General features: G+C 38.6%; 3 protein-coding genes and 1 long non-coding RNA gene across 8 annotated transcripts in view; 3 read left to right on the plus strand and 1 right to left on the minus strand.

Moving 5' to 3' along the window:
• Sytbeta (Synaptotagmin beta) overlaps positions 1–19,425 on the plus strand; it is a 44,646-nt gene that overhangs the window by 19,600 nt on the left and 5,621 nt on the right. For 2 of the 5 annotated variants that reach the window (XM_068292688.1, XM_068292690.1), the window contains exon 1: positions 9,539–9,682. The exons of 2 other annotated variants lie outside the window; for them this stretch is intronic. The gene's annotated coding sequence lies outside the window, so the exon portion shown is untranslated. One more of the 5 variants, XM_068292689.1, reaches the window with a different exon arrangement.
• On the plus strand, positions 818–1,753 carry ind (intermediate neuroblasts defective). The gene has a single exon (XM_068292772.1). It carries the CDS (start codon positions 833–835, stop codon positions 1,751–1,753), a length of 921 nt encoding a protein of 306 aa, XP_068148873.1. The 5' UTR covers positions 818–832.
• Rpn12R (Regulatory particle non-ATPase 12-related) lies at positions 2,139–3,071 on the plus strand. The gene has a single exon (XM_068292994.1). The coding sequence runs from the start codon at positions 2,224–2,226 to the stop codon at positions 3,010–3,012; it is 789 nt and encodes a 262-aa protein (XP_068149095.1). The 5' UTR covers positions 2,139–2,223; the 3' UTR covers positions 3,013–3,071.
• LOC137579333 (uncharacterized) lies at positions 18,214–18,923 on the minus strand. The gene is made up of 2 exons (XR_011032803.1): positions 18,634–18,923; positions 18,214–18,574 (listed from the first exon to the last, which is right to left on the minus strand). It is a non-coding gene; the product is annotated as an uncharacterized lncRNA (long non-coding RNA).

Below are 19,425 nucleotides of genomic sequence, written 5' to 3' on the forward strand. Positions count from 1 at the left end.
AGCTATTTAATATAATTTTCATTTTAGAAAAAGGGAACAAAAAACAAAAGACAACTAAAAGAAACTAACAATTTTGATTCCCAAAAAGAAACATATTTTAAGTGTTTGTTTCTTAGAAAATTGCTAATCGAAATCAAAAGTTATTCTTTTAAAAGCATAAAAAGTACAAAAAAGGCAACCAAAAATTAAATTTTGTTTGACAGCCAATTTGTATTATACTTATGGGATTCAATATAAATAATTTAATGTTGATTTTACACTCATTTGATTAAGTTTATGGCGAATGACCTTATAGAGTTTCATTAGCTCCTCAACTTTAAATTCAATTCAAGTTATAATTTGAAAGCTGAACACAAGAATTCGTTTCAAACACACACCACTACATATGTATGTATGTATGCCAGCTACACATCCAAGCGCTCTTTATTGCGATAGGCCTTCTTGCCATTCGCCACACACACACACTCGCGCAGTATCACACTAGGCCATCCTTAGAGCATACATACCTGCCATTGTTACTGATCTGTACGACAAGACACAAGGGCGGAGCATAAATGGCAACAGTTGCTGTAAATGGTGACTAAATGGCCGAAGAACTAAGCAAACAACCCTCAAATTAACCAAACAAAAGACTCTGGTGGCTCGAGCAGAGAACCAAAGACCAAGAACCAAGACCGTAGACCAGGGGTGAAAATCCACCCTTAACATCGGACACAATTTCTATATAAAGCAAAGGTTGCTAACCAGCAACCAAATAGTAACGTTCAGTCAGTGATCGTGTGCACAACCACCTTCCACATTCGAATACCGAATCAAACGAAAACGCACGAATATGTCTCGCTCTTTCTTAATGGACTCACTTCTCAGCGATATGCCTCCGAATATGACGAAGAAGAAGGAAACTTCAGTGGTTGCTGGTGGAGCCAGTGCAGCAGCCGCCGCCGCGGTGGCTGCAGCAGCCATGTTACCAACTATTCCCATGCTACCGTATCCAGCTAGCTATGTGGGCAGCTATCTATTCTCTTTGGGCATACAACAGCAACAACAGCAAGCAGCCGCTGCTGCAGCTGCTGCCGCAGGATCACTTCCACATGGGTCACTCTATCATCCGTATGCGCAAATATTTGCCTCGAAGCGAAAAAGCAGCGGTTTCAATACCTACGAATCATGCTATCCCTCGCCTCCGTTATCAGCTAATACCACCAATGCCACGGGTGCCTCCAGCTCTTCACAGTTCCCAGCGATTCAGGGCGTCTATGGAGCTGCATCATCGGGTCTTCCTATGGTCGAACCAACTAGCTTCTGCACATCCCCGTCGGCTTCATCTAGTGCTTCATTGGATTTCAACAATACGTACGAGGAGCAGCAGGGAAAACGCTTCAAACATGAGTCCTCTTGCTCGCCCACCGTCTCACCTGCCAAAACCCAGCCATTGGACATAACACCCTTGATCAGTGACTATGCTGATTCCAGCAAACGCATCCGCACTGCCTTCACGAGTACTCAGCTGCTGGAACTGGAGCGCGAGTTCTCTCATAATGCATATCTGTCGCGGCTACGTCGGATCGAGATTGCCAATCGTCTGCGTTTGTCCGAAAAGCAAGTGAAGATCTGGTTCCAGAATCGCCGTGTCAAGCAGAAAAAGGGCGGCTCGGAGAGCCCCACATTCAATCTGTCCACCAATTCGAATGGCAGTCCTCAGGCGTCTCCCTCTCCACAGCCCAAAGCATGTGAATTGAAAATCGAGGCATAGCGCTTGGATTTGGATACTCTTGTTGGCTTATTTAGTCTTAGGAATTCCTGTTTTTTTTTCTAATAATAAGACATTTATTTTTTTTTTTTTTTTTGCAACATTGTGAATGACGAATTAGATATAATATATAAATAATAAATAATTATATTGAACAAAACACAAAAATTTACAAAAATTGAATTCATTTGCGGGATCTGTAGGACACATTGGTTGAATATTTTGATACACTTTCGTGACCTTTGAATAGAAATTTGACTATATTGTTATAACAAAGTTGGGTCAAAATTTGTAAATAACTTTTATAATTTTCAATCATTTTGTGGTTTTTGTTTGTATTTATCATAGCAGGCCATTGTTCGGGTTCCACATGAAAGTGTATATGATTGTCATTTGACTTCTGTACCTGGCTAGGTAAGAGTATATAAACCTACTGGAATAAATTTGCTGTTCATAGCCGGTAGACATCGGGGATGTCTAACCTTTTCAAGGAACTGAAAAACGAATGGGCCAAGCATACACCGAATCTGGCCCATTGTGCTCAGCTGCTCGATGTCCTCAAATTGGAGTTGGTTCATGTCGGTTTCGCAGGACCCAAAGAGGCAGCCAAGTCGGGACACAACGAGAAGCTACAAACGTCACGAGAAATGCTCGAGATAGCCGTCGAACATAGCATTAAGGTCAAGGACTATCCGGCTTATGAACGTTACATGGCTCAATTGAATGTCTATTACTATGACTATGACAAGTTCCTGGAATCTTCTCCAGCAATGCATAAATTCATTGGACTTAATTTGCTCTACATGTTGGCCACGAATCGCATTGCAGATTTTCACATTTTGCTCGAACGATTGCCGACGGCATTGCTGCTGCACAACAGTTTCATTATGCCCGTGCTGGAGCTCGAGAATTACTTTATGGAAGGACGCTATAATAAAATATTGCAGGCCAAGAAGACAATGCCCTCGGAGATCTACTCGAATTTTATGGATATGCTGGTGAACACAGCAAAAGAGGAGATTGCCTCCTGCCTAGAGAAATCCTGTGTGAAAATAGCACCAAAACAGGCGGCATTACGTTTGGGCCTCAAGCCGGGAAGTCCAGAGCTCACGGAGCTGACACAACGTCGCAAATGGTCATTGGACGCTGATGGCAATTACAACTTTGCCAATTTGCATGCCAAGCCCGTGGAGGTGGTGCCCGCAAACGATATTGCCGAACAGACCTTAGTCTATGCCCAAGAGCTGGAGAAGATTGTTTAAAAAAAGTCGTTCAATTGAAAAATGGAAATAAAGCCAGGCAGACGTTAAATGGAAATGCAGTTTTTTTCGCATTACAAATTTGTCAGATTTAATTTTCACACTACTCACCATGTGAGAGCGAAGAGGTATGGGATTTGTATTGAGTTTCATTTTCGTGTTGACGGATGTTAATGCGACAGGCGTTGGTAATTGGCTAGACAGTGGGTCTTGTGATGGGTTCATAGGATATTTATTAGACGGTTGTTAGGCTTAACAGTATTCGCAAATTTAGATTGCTTGCAAAATCTTCATTTCATAGTTAATTCCGTTCGACAACATAAGCCAAACCAAAATGGGAGTAGAACAATTTTTGCCTTGCTGAGAAATATATAAGTGTGTGGTCTACCACAAAAATGGAAAATGCCAAATCACTCGAGTTTTTAATTAATCAAAATGAATGAGAGAAGTACCTATATATGTATATACCTATTTTCATATAGGGACTTGACAAGAATTTCCCACGACACTAGAGAATCTGTGTGGACAATTGTCAAGGCTAATGATCAAATTGAGCGCAAAAAGAAAAATTGCACAAAACGCAAACTTTGATCTTTATCATTCTGTAAAAAAAGGAGAAAAACAAAAAAAAAACCCAAAACGAATCAAGCGCAACAAATACCGACCTGACTGACTAGCTGACTGACTGAAATCTTCTACTCAATGAAATGTCAAAAACTACAAAAATTGAATCCCAGGGGTCCGAGTCCGTACTCGGTGTTAATAAACGCAATTGCACCTACGCCCTCCTGTGACAGTGTCAAAGACCGTGCCCTTAGGTTTGCCCGCTCAGTCGGCGGTTTTAAATAGAATTCAAAACGGAATTCCTTTCGATTTGCACACTAAGGCACAAGGATAGCCGATCTCTCTCTCGGCATCTGCTGGGTATTTGTTGTGCAGTGTTTCCTCAAGTGTGCGCCCACTTGAACTGAAGGACCTGGACCTAGGCTCTTGAGTTTCAAGTGTTATAGCAGCAGGTAGAGGCAGGTAGCCCTCCAGTTAGAGGGCAGTCTAGCTGTCACCGACTTTTGTTAGTAAATTAAAGAAAATTTCGCAAACTCATATTGAAATAAATGTTACCTTGTGCGTTTCCATTGTGCGCTTTTGCGATTTTATCGAGAGATTTAATTAACGATAAGCCACCCGTTTGAGATTTCAATGTGTCCAACAGATCTCCAACTACCAACAGATAATGCAACGACTAGAATTGAATTCGGCAAAATATACTTTGATTTAAATTCACCTTGCAAAAAGTCACTGACTCTAGATAAAAATATGTGAGTATTTTTTATTCCAAAAAAAACTAAGGCATAAAAAAAGTTCAAAAGAAGGTTGAGATTCCAAAATGGAGAAGGTGGTAACCAAATGAGAGAAGGTACTGTTGGTGATATATAGACACTTCATTTTTAAACGATGGCAACAAACATAATAGCAACAGTCTAAAATGTAAATATTTGCATACTTGTAGAGCGATAGTTTCTGTTTTATTTGACTATTGCCCAGATGTTCAGATGGTTCTTGCCATTGCTTAGTATAACGCCCGCTGTGAAACAGAGAGCCCATGGGCTTATGGGCCTATTCAATATAAGTCGAGGCACTTCATGAATGAATACAATCTCAAGTGCAAAACCTCTTCACTTTAAAGTGTTTTCGCTCATCAGAATCTTTTGCCGGGCTATGGCCGTTTTCTTTCATCGATTTTCTGAATGAAACGATGCCCAAAATCGACATCGATGCGTCTACTTGTACCTAACATCAAGGCTGGGAAATTCCCATTTGGCCTGTTAAAAGATCATTAGCCGACGTCGAAATTCCATTGAAAATTGCCCAAAAAAGGAAAAGCGAGAAATGAGAAAATACAAAAATCTAGCAATCTACCTGTTCATAGAGACAATTGAAAAATTTGTCAGGTGTGCATGTCTAGACAGTCTGTCGCCGGCGAAAATACTACGTTCGTCTCCTGCCGAGCCAGCGGTTGTGGTCTCAAGTGTTTAATTTGAATTTGTGAAATCTTGGAACAAAAATCTATGCTGAATTCATCCCATGGGAGAGTAGTCATTGGCATTTCTCAATGCAAGCCAAGTTTCGGCCAAGCTTTATGTCTGAAGCTAACTTTTTAGTCCTTTGCCACAGAAAACTTGCTAAACAAAAAGCTTCTAAGACCCGGAAGCTTAAGCTTCAAATCGTATAAGCTAAAGTTGATATAACAGCAAATGGTTACCTTTTTTGGTTGAAAATGATTACCTTAATTAATATAATAAACTTGCCAATATTAATTCACCTTTCTCCTGGAGTTTTGTGTAAATGGAAATGTATTTTAATAGTATACATACATACATACGTATATCTGTACATATTTGTTAAGATAAAACATTTTGGATTTGTAATATTATGGACACTTGTTGCCTTGTTACAGTTCAAAGAGAAATCCTTTGCAAATATCAACAGAATCAAATAAAATACATCTTCTGTATGTACATTAAAATACTCAGATACATACATATGTACGTACAAATATGAATGTGGTTTTGTTTGTCTGGGTTCAAAGCTTGTGTAAACCCGAGAAGCAAATGGGTTTTCCACTTTTGACTTTATGGTGCTAATGTATATATGTACATACATATGTATATATGTACATACATATGTATATATGTATGCCCTGTGTCCTTTTTAAGAAAACAAACAAAACCGACACTGAAAATTCTTTATGAAAACGGGCGAATCCCTGGAATTAGAGGCTTGTCCTATATACTAGGGAAATGGGCCAACTAAATGATCACAGGTCACGCATTCTTTAATCCTGTAACTGTATAAATATTTATGAAAGAATTTTTCATATTTATAATTTTTGAAATTCATTTACCTTCCCATTGGACAGCCCCATAAATCCGAACAACAGGAGAATTATTTATGTGGCAGATGGATGGATTTATCTTTCAGTTAGTAGAAATTCATTTATCAAATTAAACCAAATAATTATTTCTTAATTTACTCATCATCATGCCCCTTAGGTCTTTTGCCAGTTTCCCTTTTCTATTATGCAAACATTTCTGTTTTGTTGTTGTTGTCGTGCAACCTTCATCTAATGATCTATCCTGTTGGGGGAAAGGTTACAGGCTACAATGTCCTTGGCTCCCAACTTGGCATTTTTGCCAACTTAATGAACTTGTTATATGGTCTCATCATGCGCACATTGACTTTGACTTCGACTCGGACTTGGAGACCATAGTAGACCAATTTCTGTGGCGCCCAACCGTTTGAGTGGCGCCGTGTTTAAAATGAGTTTTGTCGCTTTTTTCGCTTCGTTATGCAACAATTTGTCGCAGCAGCAACGAGGAGGTCAGGAGGAGCAGCAGGACCACCAGCAACAGGAACACAATACAATAGAATGGGGAGACAGGATAGCAAAAAGGAAAAGTATCTTTATCACAATACTGTTTGGTAACGCTTGTTAATGGGGAGGGAGGTTTCGGGATTGGTCTTCGTCTCGGTTTCATTCTCCTTGTGCTCAAGTCGATGTAATTATGATTGTGTGGCATATGCTGAAGGCGCCAACGTAGTGGGAGCGTGTCTGAGTGAATCAGTGGAGACTTTGTCTTTTGGAGGACAAACGTGAGAAATGGCAAAAGCCGATGAAGATAATTGATTGATGGCGGCATACTGAGACTGTGAGTTTATAACAAACTCGAATATCCTTGTTTCTTCAGCAAATGGCAATATGCCTTACACATAAGCGCAGAGCTAAACAGAATCCTTCTCATCATCCATATCCGTCATTAGAAACGAATTTAATGCATAAATATGCTAAGGCTCGAAAATGTTTGTCGCTGCTTGACTAATTTTAAATAATGAATTCCTATTGATCAGTTTACTTCACAAAAATAGCAAAAGACTTAAAGTTAGCCATCAATTGCTACAGAGAGGAATGGTTGATCTCGCCAAATTGTCCATTAAAGTATGATTTAAATTGTATTAATTATACGATCGTAACTCTATTATTGGATAAATAACATGAACAGATTGATTTCTGTGTCCATTATCACCGCATTTCCAAGAATAAAAACACACAGAAAATCAAAAATAACTAAATTACATTTTGAACTGAATATATTATCAAAACTCATACCCGGCAGGCACATTGGAGTGGCACGTGTTTTGATTTCAATTATATAAAGAGCTTAAACACTTACACACTCACACACACATACACGAGGACACATATTGAGCCAAATCTATGATGCCAAGGGAAAATCGTAATGTTGGACAAAGAGTTACATATCCATACATACGTATCAATGTAATTATGTATATAGGGTTTATATAGACACATATATGCAATTGTATATGTATGTGTGTGTATTTCCCAAGTATATACATACAAATTGTACATAGGCTAGATAAACTTTTGCCCGAATAATTCGGGTTAACGCCGCCGCTGTCCAGTCAACCCAAAATGTTAACGAACTTCTTAAGTGGCGAGATATTTTAGTTAGTTATATTAGCTTGGCAAAACTTTAAGATTAAAGTCAGAATTATATAGATATATAGATATGTATGTACCTACATATACATACATATGTATATTGTACTGTATTTATATGCATGCCAATGGCGATATGAATATGAAAGGCCGTGGAAGAAGCAGCTGGCAAAATACGTACAACAAATGCCTTATCACAGTCGGAGTTGTTATTAAAACGTCGACGAAAAAACAAAACCAAAATGAACGTGAAATGAAATGAAATAAAATGAAATCAAGTCAACCTGCAGAACAGCAAAGTAAACGCCAGCGAACTGGCAAAGCACATAAATAAATATATGCCGACGTGTCTTTAGGGCAGAAAAAAGAAAAGGAAAATATATAACACATACATACATACGACGACAATTGTCGTCGACTACTTTCAGCGTTCCCCTACGCCCCTACGCCCTCACTACCCATAGGGTTAATGGCGGGGAGGGTAGAATGGTTGGCTGATGGCCAAATGTAAGCAACTTGTTGCTGAAAAAGAATAACGAGCTAAAGGAAAGCCAAAAGGAAACGATATGCAACAAGCTGTCAATGGGTAAGGTGAGTTCAAACTTTTTGCCTACCCGCTGCAGGCATTACAAATACACACACAAAGGTGTAGAGTAAGGAGGATGGGGGGGTACATGAGTAGGCATGTATTTGGTAAGGGCAATTTTGAAATCTATTAGGCATATGCCGATAATGTATAATGCTTAAGCGATTCTATTCAAAATATTCGCATTTGTTCCTTTTTGGACACTTCACTGTGTGTGTGTGTGTGTGTGTGTATTTGTATGTCTGGTATGCTTTTCTTCAAGTTGTCTGCCTCTAAAGTTTCCTCTATACATTGAGTATATACAACATACATACACATGTGTGTGTGTGTGTATATGAACTATATGCATGTATATCAACAACACCCAAAGTCTTAGTGGTGTTTGTCTGGTGCAAACACAATGCATAATATACGCAGCCTTGTTCAATGTCAGTTTCGTGTGTGTTTTCAGGGGCACAACGACAACAGGTAAACAGACAAACATACATATGTACGTACAGCAACAATTTCTATCAGACAGGTGTGGGGGGATGGTGACGAGATGGAGAAGGGGCTTGGCGTGTGGGGCGTGGGTTATGGTGGCAAGGACAACTAGCATCAATTAAGGTCATTCAACGCAACGGTAATTCGGTAATTCGAGTAGGGGACCAGTAGTTATGTGGGAGAAGTCATTATGATAACAAGGCAAGAGAGAATTGCCGAAAACGAAGACGACAAGAACAAAAAAAAAAAAAAAAAAACGCTGAAAAGTATGCTTTAAATTGAATCAACGAGGTTCTAGGCGTTGTATCCAACCATCTATCCATATTTCCTCCCAACCCGACAATCCTCATCCTGTGAAGCTTTCAAGGTGAAGTCACTCACACACGCACACCACACAAGGGACACAAAGAATCAAAGGGAAGCTTTTTGGTTTAAGCTTTTTCGAACAGACATCGTTAGATTTAATTTTTATCCCTATACATACATATATGTATAAATATATATTTCCTCTTTTTGAATATCTTTTCCATTTGTTAAAATATTTCTTTAATATTTGGGGGGCCTACAAATCGAAATTAATCATCAATTTATTGATTATTTTGTTTTCTTTCGAATCCTTTTAATTTTTGAATTGATGTCGTTTTGTCTGGGGTTTACTTTTGCTTTTCTTTTCTTTGTCTTGTAAAGTGTGATGGTGAAGGGCGGGCAGGTGGGAAGGGCTGAGAGCAACAGCTGATTCCATGCTATATGGCAACAAGTTGCGAAAAAGCTTTCGAAGTTATACAACAACAGCAACAACAAATGGGAGATAAAAAGGAATTCAATGCCAAACCAAGCCAAAAAAAGCTTTCATTTTTGTCATCAATTTCGGGCAGTAGAGCAAATACTTATTCGGTATTCGTGTTGCTTCGGCCTCGGCAAGGGCACGGACGGGCAAGAGACCTCAACTCAACTAAACTCGCATCGACTCGAATTTATAGCGGATGTTTTTTTGCAACTTGTTGTACGCTATTCAAGCCAGTAGCACGCGCACAGCTCAGAAGTGAAGAACACGTTTTGGATTCGGGTAGTAGTGTGATTTCAAGGTGCAAAAGAAAATTAATGAAAATACTCAGGGAAAAACTTTGTTGCCACTGTGTGTTTGTCTCTCTCTCTTTCTCTCTGTATTAATGTATGTGTGTGTGTGTGTGTGTGTCCCCTCTCTTTCGGTGTGTTTGTGTGTGTGTGTGTGTGTGTGTGTGTGTGTATGGGAAGGAGTGTGGTTTTCTGCAATATGGCAAAGTGTTGAGAAAAATATAAAATAAGCCATGAATAGCATGGTAGCTGTAGGTACCAGTTGAATCCTAGTGCTGTATCCTGCTTGAAACTGTTGCTTTTTTTTTAAACACCGCCATAGACTTTTTCCTGGAGGCTTATTTATAATTTAGAAAGTCACAGTAAGCAAAAAAAGTAGCAAAATTCTCAACTTAGCCCTCACTCTCCTTCTCTTTCTCTCTCTCTGTCGCTCTGTCTCTCTAAATTAATTGACTTTTGGGCCGACAGAAATCATGCTTAACAATTTTTAAGAGCCTGTTTCTTTTTCCCATGTTTAGGAATTTCAATAAAAATTCTATCTTTTCCCCAGGCTTTGACAACGATTTTGAAGAACTCCTCTGAGCATTTTTCATTGGCTTTCCCATTCGTGCCTTTGCTTTTTCAAGTTTGGTAAACTTTTCATTTTTTCTTTTCTTTTTTTTTTTTTTTTTTTTGGTTTATTCTGCTTTGACTTGGTTTTTGCCTAAATACCTTCCATTCATTCCCCTCGAAAAGTCCATGTATCGGACGCCCTGTTCATTCCACACTCTAAATGTACCACAAAAATTTCGTATGCGCATATTGTCAGAGTCTTACTAGACTGTTGCTCAGGCCATTTTGTTTTATGTATGTTTCGTTTTTCTTTTTGCTTCTTTCTTTGTACTTATTACTTTCTGTTTTGTTGTCAGCACAGAGCGAAATGCAGGCAGAAGATGGATGGGAGCAGGGCAACCATCAAATGTGCCCCGACACCAAAAAGCAAAGTTAATATAATTATTTATAGATAAGGAATCAGGCGAGTGCACAAATTTGCCCAACAGTGAACGCAAGGCAGGAAGGCGGAAATAAGGAGAAAGGCAGAGGGTATTTTCAAAACAGCTTCAACGCTTCACACAAAAAAAAACAGCCTAGAGTGGAGAATAGAATAGGTTTTGGATTGGGTCGAGTCAGGTCGGATGGGGTCAAAGGGAAGGCTCCCTTTGCATTTCTTTTTTTTGTAGAAATGATAATGGAGTTTGGGTAAACTGACATCTGCTTCATTTCACGATTTATACAAGTTATACTTAGTATATTTGCAGTAGGTAACTCAAGTTATGATGGAAATAAATGATAAACAGATTTCCACATAATATATACATACATAATTGTTAAAATGCAAGTCATCAGGCCAAGGATATGTTTATTATAGTTAGCTATACGATGACCAGGATAATTATATAGTTATCCTATATCATTAATCTGGCTTTAATACATAAATCAGCTTCATATACGTTGTTTTTTTTTTCTGTCTGGTTAACGAAACTTAGTGTAATAATACGTAGTGATTGTTGGTTTTTTTTCAAGTGGGCGTGGTAAATGTATAAAAAAATATATAGATCAAGTGTACATACAATATACATGAGATGTGTCTATATACATATAATAAATTAATCTTGGTAAGTTTGATCATTTTAGCTTCTAATTGTAAGATAAACAATTGAACAGAAAATTTATGAACTATCTTCGGCTGATCGGGAAAAGGGAATCCAAAAAACATTATCAAATTTGACCTTAGTCATTGGCATTCAACGAATTTCAACATCAAAATCCTTGCATATTTAAACTAAACTCGATTTGCTTCGATATGGAATATATAATATATCCATTCCCACCTCCCAACCCCCTAAATCATCTGTGATTCACATGAAAAAATTATTAGTTGTTGATTTTGTTCACGTTTCTTGCACAGCTTTAAGTAAAAAAGCGAACTGCGCGCCGCTGTCAAATCATTTTTAAAAAATAAGAACACGCACGCACACACACACACACACACACATACACATATACTCATATTCATCGTACACATGATGGGCTTCCACTTTTTTTGGTTGCCTTGGAGGTGCTTCTAGGAGTCCATAAATTATAGTAGAGAAACATAATAGAAAAATATGTCAGCATTTTGTGGATAACAATAAAAACGAAAAGTGAAAGCCAAGTGAGAGAAAGAATGGGGTATGTACAGAGGGATAGGGGGGATGCGGCGGGAGGAGCAATGAAACGGGGAACTGACACGCGTTTCGCATCTGAATCGTCCTCTGTGAGAATACAGAGGACATACGCACCTTCAACCTTACACAATTTGTCACAATTAGACAGAGAGATCTTTCGCCCCAGCCCTCCCATTCCAAATTCGTAGCTCCTGCAGCTTCTTTGTCACGGGCCACAGAGAGCAGAACGAAGAAGATGGCCAAAAGGTTTGGAGTTCAGCCAGATGCATGCAGAAGACAGTTGTATTTTGGTTTTTAATGTGTTTGTGTTGTTTTCTTTCTTTTCTGCATCTTTATGTGCCTGTTGTTGTAGTTGCTTGCTGTTGTTTTTCTCTTCTATGGATTTTGTTAACGCTTGAGTGCCACTCGTAAATTTCAATTGGCCATGGAGAATGCACACACACACAAAGCAAGGGCTCCTGTCCATCCCTCTTCGCATAGATACTTTCCCTATTCCCGCTGCAATTGCATTACAAATACGTGATTCTGTATGCATGAAAACTGCATATATGCCTTGATTGCATTAGCCTCTCTTTCTTCCTCCTCCTTCTTCTACTTCTTCTTCATTTGCCATCTCTGCCTCTCACTCAATCTATGGGTGTGTGCGTGTGTGTGGTTGGCCATTGCATTTCCGCCCAGAGCTCTTATACGATCATGATTTATTCAAATGATTGCCGTTGGTTTGTGCTCTTAAATTAGTTTACTTGATTTCCGCTGTACATTTGGTTTTCGTTTACTGTGTGGGGGTTTGTGCGTGTGGGTGTGGGCGTAGGTCTTCTTGTGGATACCATATATATTGTCAGGATATATAGAAAGGATATCCAAATTGCCAACGCCATCGAATCAGCAACAGGGTCAATTTTATTGCATTTTCTGAAAAATGAGAACTCACATTAAGTGACGGATTGAGTCAGCATGGCGCCAAAAGTTATCACAATTTTTCGCGAAATTGGCAAATGATTTAATGAATTAAATAGCATTAAAATGAGATATCAGTTTTGAAAATTGGTTGTAGTTTGGGAAAATCACAGAATCGCAAAGGTTAGAGTTTTTAACAATTTTTTGCTTAGAACTATATTCTGATAAATGAATGCTAAATGGCTAATTCGTCACTGCTCACATAAAGATTATATAAATGTAGATCTGCACTATGTGCCAATTAGTAAACACTTGAGTTAACCATATAATAATTCGCTTAAAATGGAATTCGTTTCAATCAAATTGTATTTTAAATAAGAGAGAAATTTAATTTTCATTGCTCTGATTTACCTACTGTCTGTCTGTCTGTCTACTGCTGGCCTGGTTTGCAGATTGTTTTCATTATTAACCAAATTTCCAAGTCAGGCGTAAAAAGGAATAATACATATTGCAAGAATGTATTGTTTCGCATATTGACATGAACAGCAGTTAATTAAAAGCACAATAAATAAACAATAAAAATGTCACGTATGTGGGTTCGTATGTGAATCTGTATCATGGTCATGCGAGTGCATAAAAGAGTGAGAGTCATTGGCAATATATCCATTTTGGCCAATATCCAAACGACAGACCCATGGCCTGAGGGATCCACACACAAAGATATATTGTATGCACATATATGTACATATATGCACATATAAGCTTAATGTATTTATGGTCAGTGCAATATGCAAATGCAATTAAGCAATATTGGTAAGAGCGCTGAGCGACCCAGCGACCCAGCTACCCAGCAAGCGACCTGTCAACCACCCAATAAAATGGAAAATGAAATGACGTCAAGAATTTCTAGCAGTGCCCCATTGCCATAAAAATCAATAGGTACTGACCAAGTTTGGCAGTTGGCAATACTGAGTCAAACCTAGCCTAGTATTGGCTCTCGCAATTCACAATGCAGGCAATTTTAATTAAAAGCACATCAGAAATTTTCTCTCTTAAGGCCATATACCTTGTCAAATGAAAACACCTCTTGTTCTGTTAAAACCAATTTGTAGTCTATCTACCAACAACAAGTTTTGTCTTGAAAATCACTTAAAAAAATGTTTAGAAATAATTTATGTCCAAAACATCAATCAGAAATTCATATGAAATGGCTAAAAGATTTGCATCTCTGCATTATCCTTTTTTCTTTTGTTTCGCTTGAAATCGAAATAATATTTATTCTGTGTGTTTATATATATTCAATACTCTTTTGATTGCATAATTAAAATCAAGACCTAGACGTAAGAGTAAAACTGTTGGCACACAATGATCACTGAAACATTGGCACAGGAAATGTTGCTAATGCCTCTACTCCTGCATCCTGTATCCTTTTGCATGTCTTTGGTTAAGATAATGGCTTAAAACGCTAAACTTTTTCGACGCAAGTTCATTTACACTTGGGACAGCAGCTTGTCCGCCGCCATCGCCGTGTCCCTAATCAAATGTTAGACTTTTGTTAGACAAGGACCCCCAAAAATTAGCTCAACTAAATTGGCTTAAATACACATTGATATAGGCATTGTTTGTATTTAAAGCGAGGCCTAATTGAAACTCTTTTGCTTTTATTTGTCGAACGGGATGTGTATACACAATAAACAGCTGAGGACCGAAGATTGGGCCATTGACGTCATTTGCGTCAAGGCAAGCAAAAAAAAAGTTTTGGCCTGCCCAAGGACAGAAAAAAGACAAAACACGAAAAACAAGCAATTCACGATAACAAATCGGATCATGTCAATGCAATCCCATTCTGAAATTGGAAAACGAAAATTACCGATCTTGCAACAATGATCCTCTTTGTACTTGGTAAAGTAAAAAAAGGGTTGATACGAACGCGAAATGCGAATGCGGATCGCCTTTGATCCTTGATACAGAAAGGATTTTCGCTTCTTGTTGTCATTTCGCACAGTGATTTTTTGCAAAGCATTTACGTTCCCTTTCATACATGCTACTTTTATTTGTTTATTTAGATATTTGGATATTTGTTTTGTTTTGTATTTCATCTGCTTGCATTCATCTAAACCGCAAAACTCTGGCACTCTGGGATTGGGCATTACTCTCACCCACACCACAGTCATTACGCCTTCTAAGGACTAAATGTACCGAGAACTTTAAATCCTTTCATTGTGAAATTTTAGGCTCAAACTCATCACTAAGAAGGTGATCCCCAAAACGACAAAAGATGCCTTGACTAATGGTGAAAAGCCAGAAAATAGCATTACGAACATACATCCAAAACCTTTTGGGTCTGTGAGTGTGTGTGTGTCTATGGGTGGCCCGAGGGCTATTTACCAAATTGAAATTGAACTAGGAGCCAGCAGCTATCAAGAATACAAGGATACAAGGAAAAGCTGCTGCTGCATTCAGTTATGCAGCCGCACAATTTCCATTGTATTGGTGATTAATTTCTTGCCTCCGGGTGGCTCTACATCGTCAATGATGATGACGACGATGACTATGATGGCGATGGTCTGTACTCGAATGCTTTGTAAACAAGTTGACAGACAGGCATCCGGCAAACGAGAGCGCGTTGTATTGACGTTTGATGATCGGATTATCATCGAGATGGAGTTGAATAGTGCCAGCACAATCCTTACTCTGCAAATGTGTGCGTGCGGTTGGTTTTCCTTATAACGATTCCCTACCAACAAGTGTTCGACGCCTTTTTCTCACCGCACACACACATTAAATGCGCCATTTCAAATGGACTAGGAATGGATCTGAGCCTGACATGGGCATGGGGGATTGGTATTGGGATTGGGACTCGCTCTAAGCACACTTACTTCAACAATGCATATACATATAAGCGAATTTGTAAAAAGTCTGTTATGTCTGCCCAAGATTATAATGGCATTTATTTTCTTCTCCTCCTGTTCTCCTTATTCTGGTTCATATTCCGAGAACAAATATTATTGGATAATTGCATTTTGCGTCGTTTTTTGTTGAGTAGTTATTTCTCGCGCAATATGCAAAAAGTTATCTTCACTTTAATGGCCAAGGGCTTAAACTGACAATGAGGAACTTTGTGTAAAACCAAATTTCTAACTATGGCTATACAATCTTCTTTCAATCGAATAGATTCATTGATTCTGTGCTCTGATTTAATGCTAATTTATCCTAAAATTATATTTTCCTACGGCTTCAATCTAATTTTTAATGGAAATAAGGGAAAGGGCTGAATTTAGAGAATGGCAATTGGAGCTGTTGCCTCATTAAGCGAAAACAGAAGGTCAAGAGTAAAAACAAAGTAATGTAAAGTCCTATATAGCCCTCTACCTCTCTGAATACGGCCCTGTGTAGATATCCTCCACATCTGACATTTGCATGCAAGCGGCAAACAAGTGCAGTTAGACTAAGTGCCATTAGTGCCATTGAGGGCAAAAGGGCTAAGCCAGTGTCCCCAAGTGATCCAAGGGTCCCTTGGCTGCCCGCCTGGCTGCTGTCTCAATGGAGTCGTGTCCCTCTCATCATCATCCCACTCGGTAGCATTCCTGCCATAAGGCATAAGCATAAAAGCAACAAAGTCAACAACAATAAAGAAGGAATTATCGTTGTTGTACAAACAATTGCGCACGTACCAATTTACCTAAGCCGCAAAAAACCTGAAAAACAAAGCAAAAAAAATAAAGTAATAGTGCAAGACCTTACAAAATGAAAGCAAAAAGGAAGAAATTTTTGAACTTCCGCCTCGTCTCTGTTGCTTAGTGAACTGCAATTGGTCATAGAGACCCATCCGCAGATTCCGTGTGTAGGTAGGCGTATAATGAGCTGCTGTTTTACATTTTAATTTCCGGCCCGAAAACTCTCCGACTCTCCTACTGACTGCATGTCAGTCTGTCTGGACACTGGCCTAGAGCACAACTACTGGTTGGTCAGCCCAGATTTACGGCTCAACCTAACAAAAACAACAAAGATTCATTCTAGCTCGAATGGCGGCAATTATTTAAATGAGATTACAAAGGACTTATGCAGCGGAAATGTCCCAGTTGTACTGTGTGGGTGTGTGGATGTGTGTGTATGCGTGTGCGTGTGCGGGTCGGAACTTGGCCGGAATGCTGCTCATTTCTACTTTTTCTTTTTTTGCTTACTTCTCACATTTCAGCTTAGACATTGTGTGTCAAAAGTTAGCCAGCCGAATTGTTCTGCTTTTGTTGCTCAAACAATAAAGTTTGCATACCAAATTTGATTGTTAATTGCATTTTTGTTATGCTTTTGTTTGGCCAAAAGAGATTAGCCAGTGCGTAGAATAGTCCTAATGTGTTGACAGTCTTACGAATTTGCATTCGACAAAGGATCATGAATATAGCATATTGAAATATGCATATAGAGACATCTCCATTGAGCATAATTTGATATAATATGCATTTGCATTCCTTTGTTACTATATCTGCATTAAGATTAAAAGATCTTTCTGAATGGTCAAGTGACACAAATCGGATATCTATTGTCAATTCAGTTCTTTTGAATATTCCCTTAAAGATTTGTTCGATTTGACTAAACCATCTCAAGGTAGATAGTCAAGAATTTGTAGAATATTTATTAACTTGTCGTAATCAGGCCTTTCGGTTGTGTTTCAAAACATATCCCTTTGCCCCCAACCCGTAACTTTTTCACTTCAGCAGTGCATTATTGATATATTTCTCACTAAGACCCGCAAGCTGTCCAATACCTGCGGAAAACACGCATAAAAGATTTCAATGATTTGATGAAGAATAACCAACCACTCCCCAAGTCGAGTAAAGTAGAGTAGAGTATATATGTATACGTACGTACATACATATACATATACATATAGCTACGAAACAACCGATAGACACTACTACCGCAAATGTTTGTGCATACATATAAAACCCATTTCCATTTATGAGCGTGGGTGCAGATGCGGGTGCGGATTTGGGGGCCAACTCAAGCTCAAGGCCAAACCGAGTGAAGGACGCGCATATATACACTCCCACTCACACTCACACTCACAAGCACACTCACAAATAAACAGACAGTATGTTAGTAACAATCTAGAGAAATTACTGCAATATGAAACAACAGTTATTATTATTCTAATAGGATTAAAATTTAGACATGGCAAGAGATGGGTGAAAAGGTGCAGAGCGGCTACTGGATGTCCTGTCTGTGATTGTGATTGTGACAGTGACGGTGACAGCGGTGGAGCAGGAGCACCTGTCCTGTCAACAGATGCTGAGCATTTTTCATTGCCCTTGCAATGACCAACACCAACACCTCAACACCATGCTCAGCCAACTATCCACCCAACCACCTCAATAGCATTTTGTTTTGTGGTCCCATATACCTATGTATGTATCTATGTATGCAAATAGCGATGCAAATTGTGGGAATTCAGATTAGGTTTATTTTGCGTTACTTATTGTCTTGGGGATTGTGTAGGGACTAGCATAGGGGAAGCTAATATTTGCCATAGTTTCGCCTGTGTTAGTCCCTACAGTTCCCTCTCTTTCCTTGGCCACCATTCTCGGGTGACGGGGTCTGATGGGTGCATGGTTTTATAATTTTACAAAGTGTGACAGCTTCTTGTTTTAAACCGAAAAAATATTGTGGAATTCATGGCGTAGGTTGTGTGGCTATTGAAACTATTTTAATCTCTGCCTTGCTTACATGGCCCATCTTTGCATGGATCTCGGCATCTTTTGGGTTTCTCCTTTTTCTCCGAACACTTGAATTCAGGTTCCTCTGTAAGTGTTTTTTTTTTTAAATTGTCCTAGTTTGGCCATTTCTTATATGTTACTTACTCTTGAAGCAACCGCCAAAGAATTGATTGTCTCCGCATTTGTTATCCTTGGGGCAAGTTCCATCTTTGTTGCCTTTCTGTATTTTCTTGCTCATCATGCGAATGGGCATGCTGCGATTTTTGACTTGTCCCTGAAGATTTACCCGCATTATGGAACTAACGACTAGACGATTAAGTAAATTTTGAGCCATATTTAACTAAAATTTTATTTAAAGTTTCCAAAAACAGAAATTTCTTTTTACTTCTCAATTTTAATTAAATTGTCCGACAAAATGATAACTAAAATACTAAAATTTCAGAGACTGCTTAGATAAATATATAATTCCTAATATAAGGATTAATATTGAAGTGTATAAAAAATGTTGCCTACATTACAGCGCTCGGTTGCTCAAGCAACCAAAAATACACTTGACAGCGTTTGCAAGCAAGTTAAACCATCTGTTTTTGCTATTTTCCCATCTATTCTGGTATATATAATATAGTTAGTCCAACCTCTTACTAATCAACCAATTGTGTGTGGGTGTTTGCGTTCGTGTGTGTGTGTGTGTGTGTGCAAGGCAACTATGCACTTAAGCTACTTTTCCCCTCTCTAGCAACAAGTTTCACATTTTATAGTAATGACTTTGGCGAACTAATTAGTTATACACAGCTGCTGTTAGATAAAGTGCAGTGCTTTAGTTATTTTTAAGCTGTTTGGTAATGCAAACAATTTAATCGAAAAACTTGTTTCAATCATTTTGAAATGTCAGATACATGTAGCTATTGCAAAAGTTTTGTTTGCTTAAAGGCATAA

Source organism: Drosophila tropicalis, unplaced genomic scaffold (genome assembly GCF_018151085.1).
Source record: "Drosophila tropicalis isolate 14030-0801.00 unplaced genomic scaffold, ASM1815108v1 contig_694, whole genome shotgun sequence".
Taxonomy (NCBI): Eukaryota; Metazoa; Arthropoda; class Insecta; order Diptera; family Drosophilidae; genus Drosophila; species Drosophila tropicalis.

Coding starts and splice junctions, on each gene's coding strand:
- ind (XM_068292772.1), top strand. CDS start 833: ATGTCTCGCTCTTTCTTAATGGACTCACTTCTCAGCGATATGCCTCCG.
- Rpn12R (XM_068292994.1), top strand. CDS start 2,224: ATGTCTAACCTTTTCAAGGAACTGAAAAACGAATGGGCCAAGCATACA.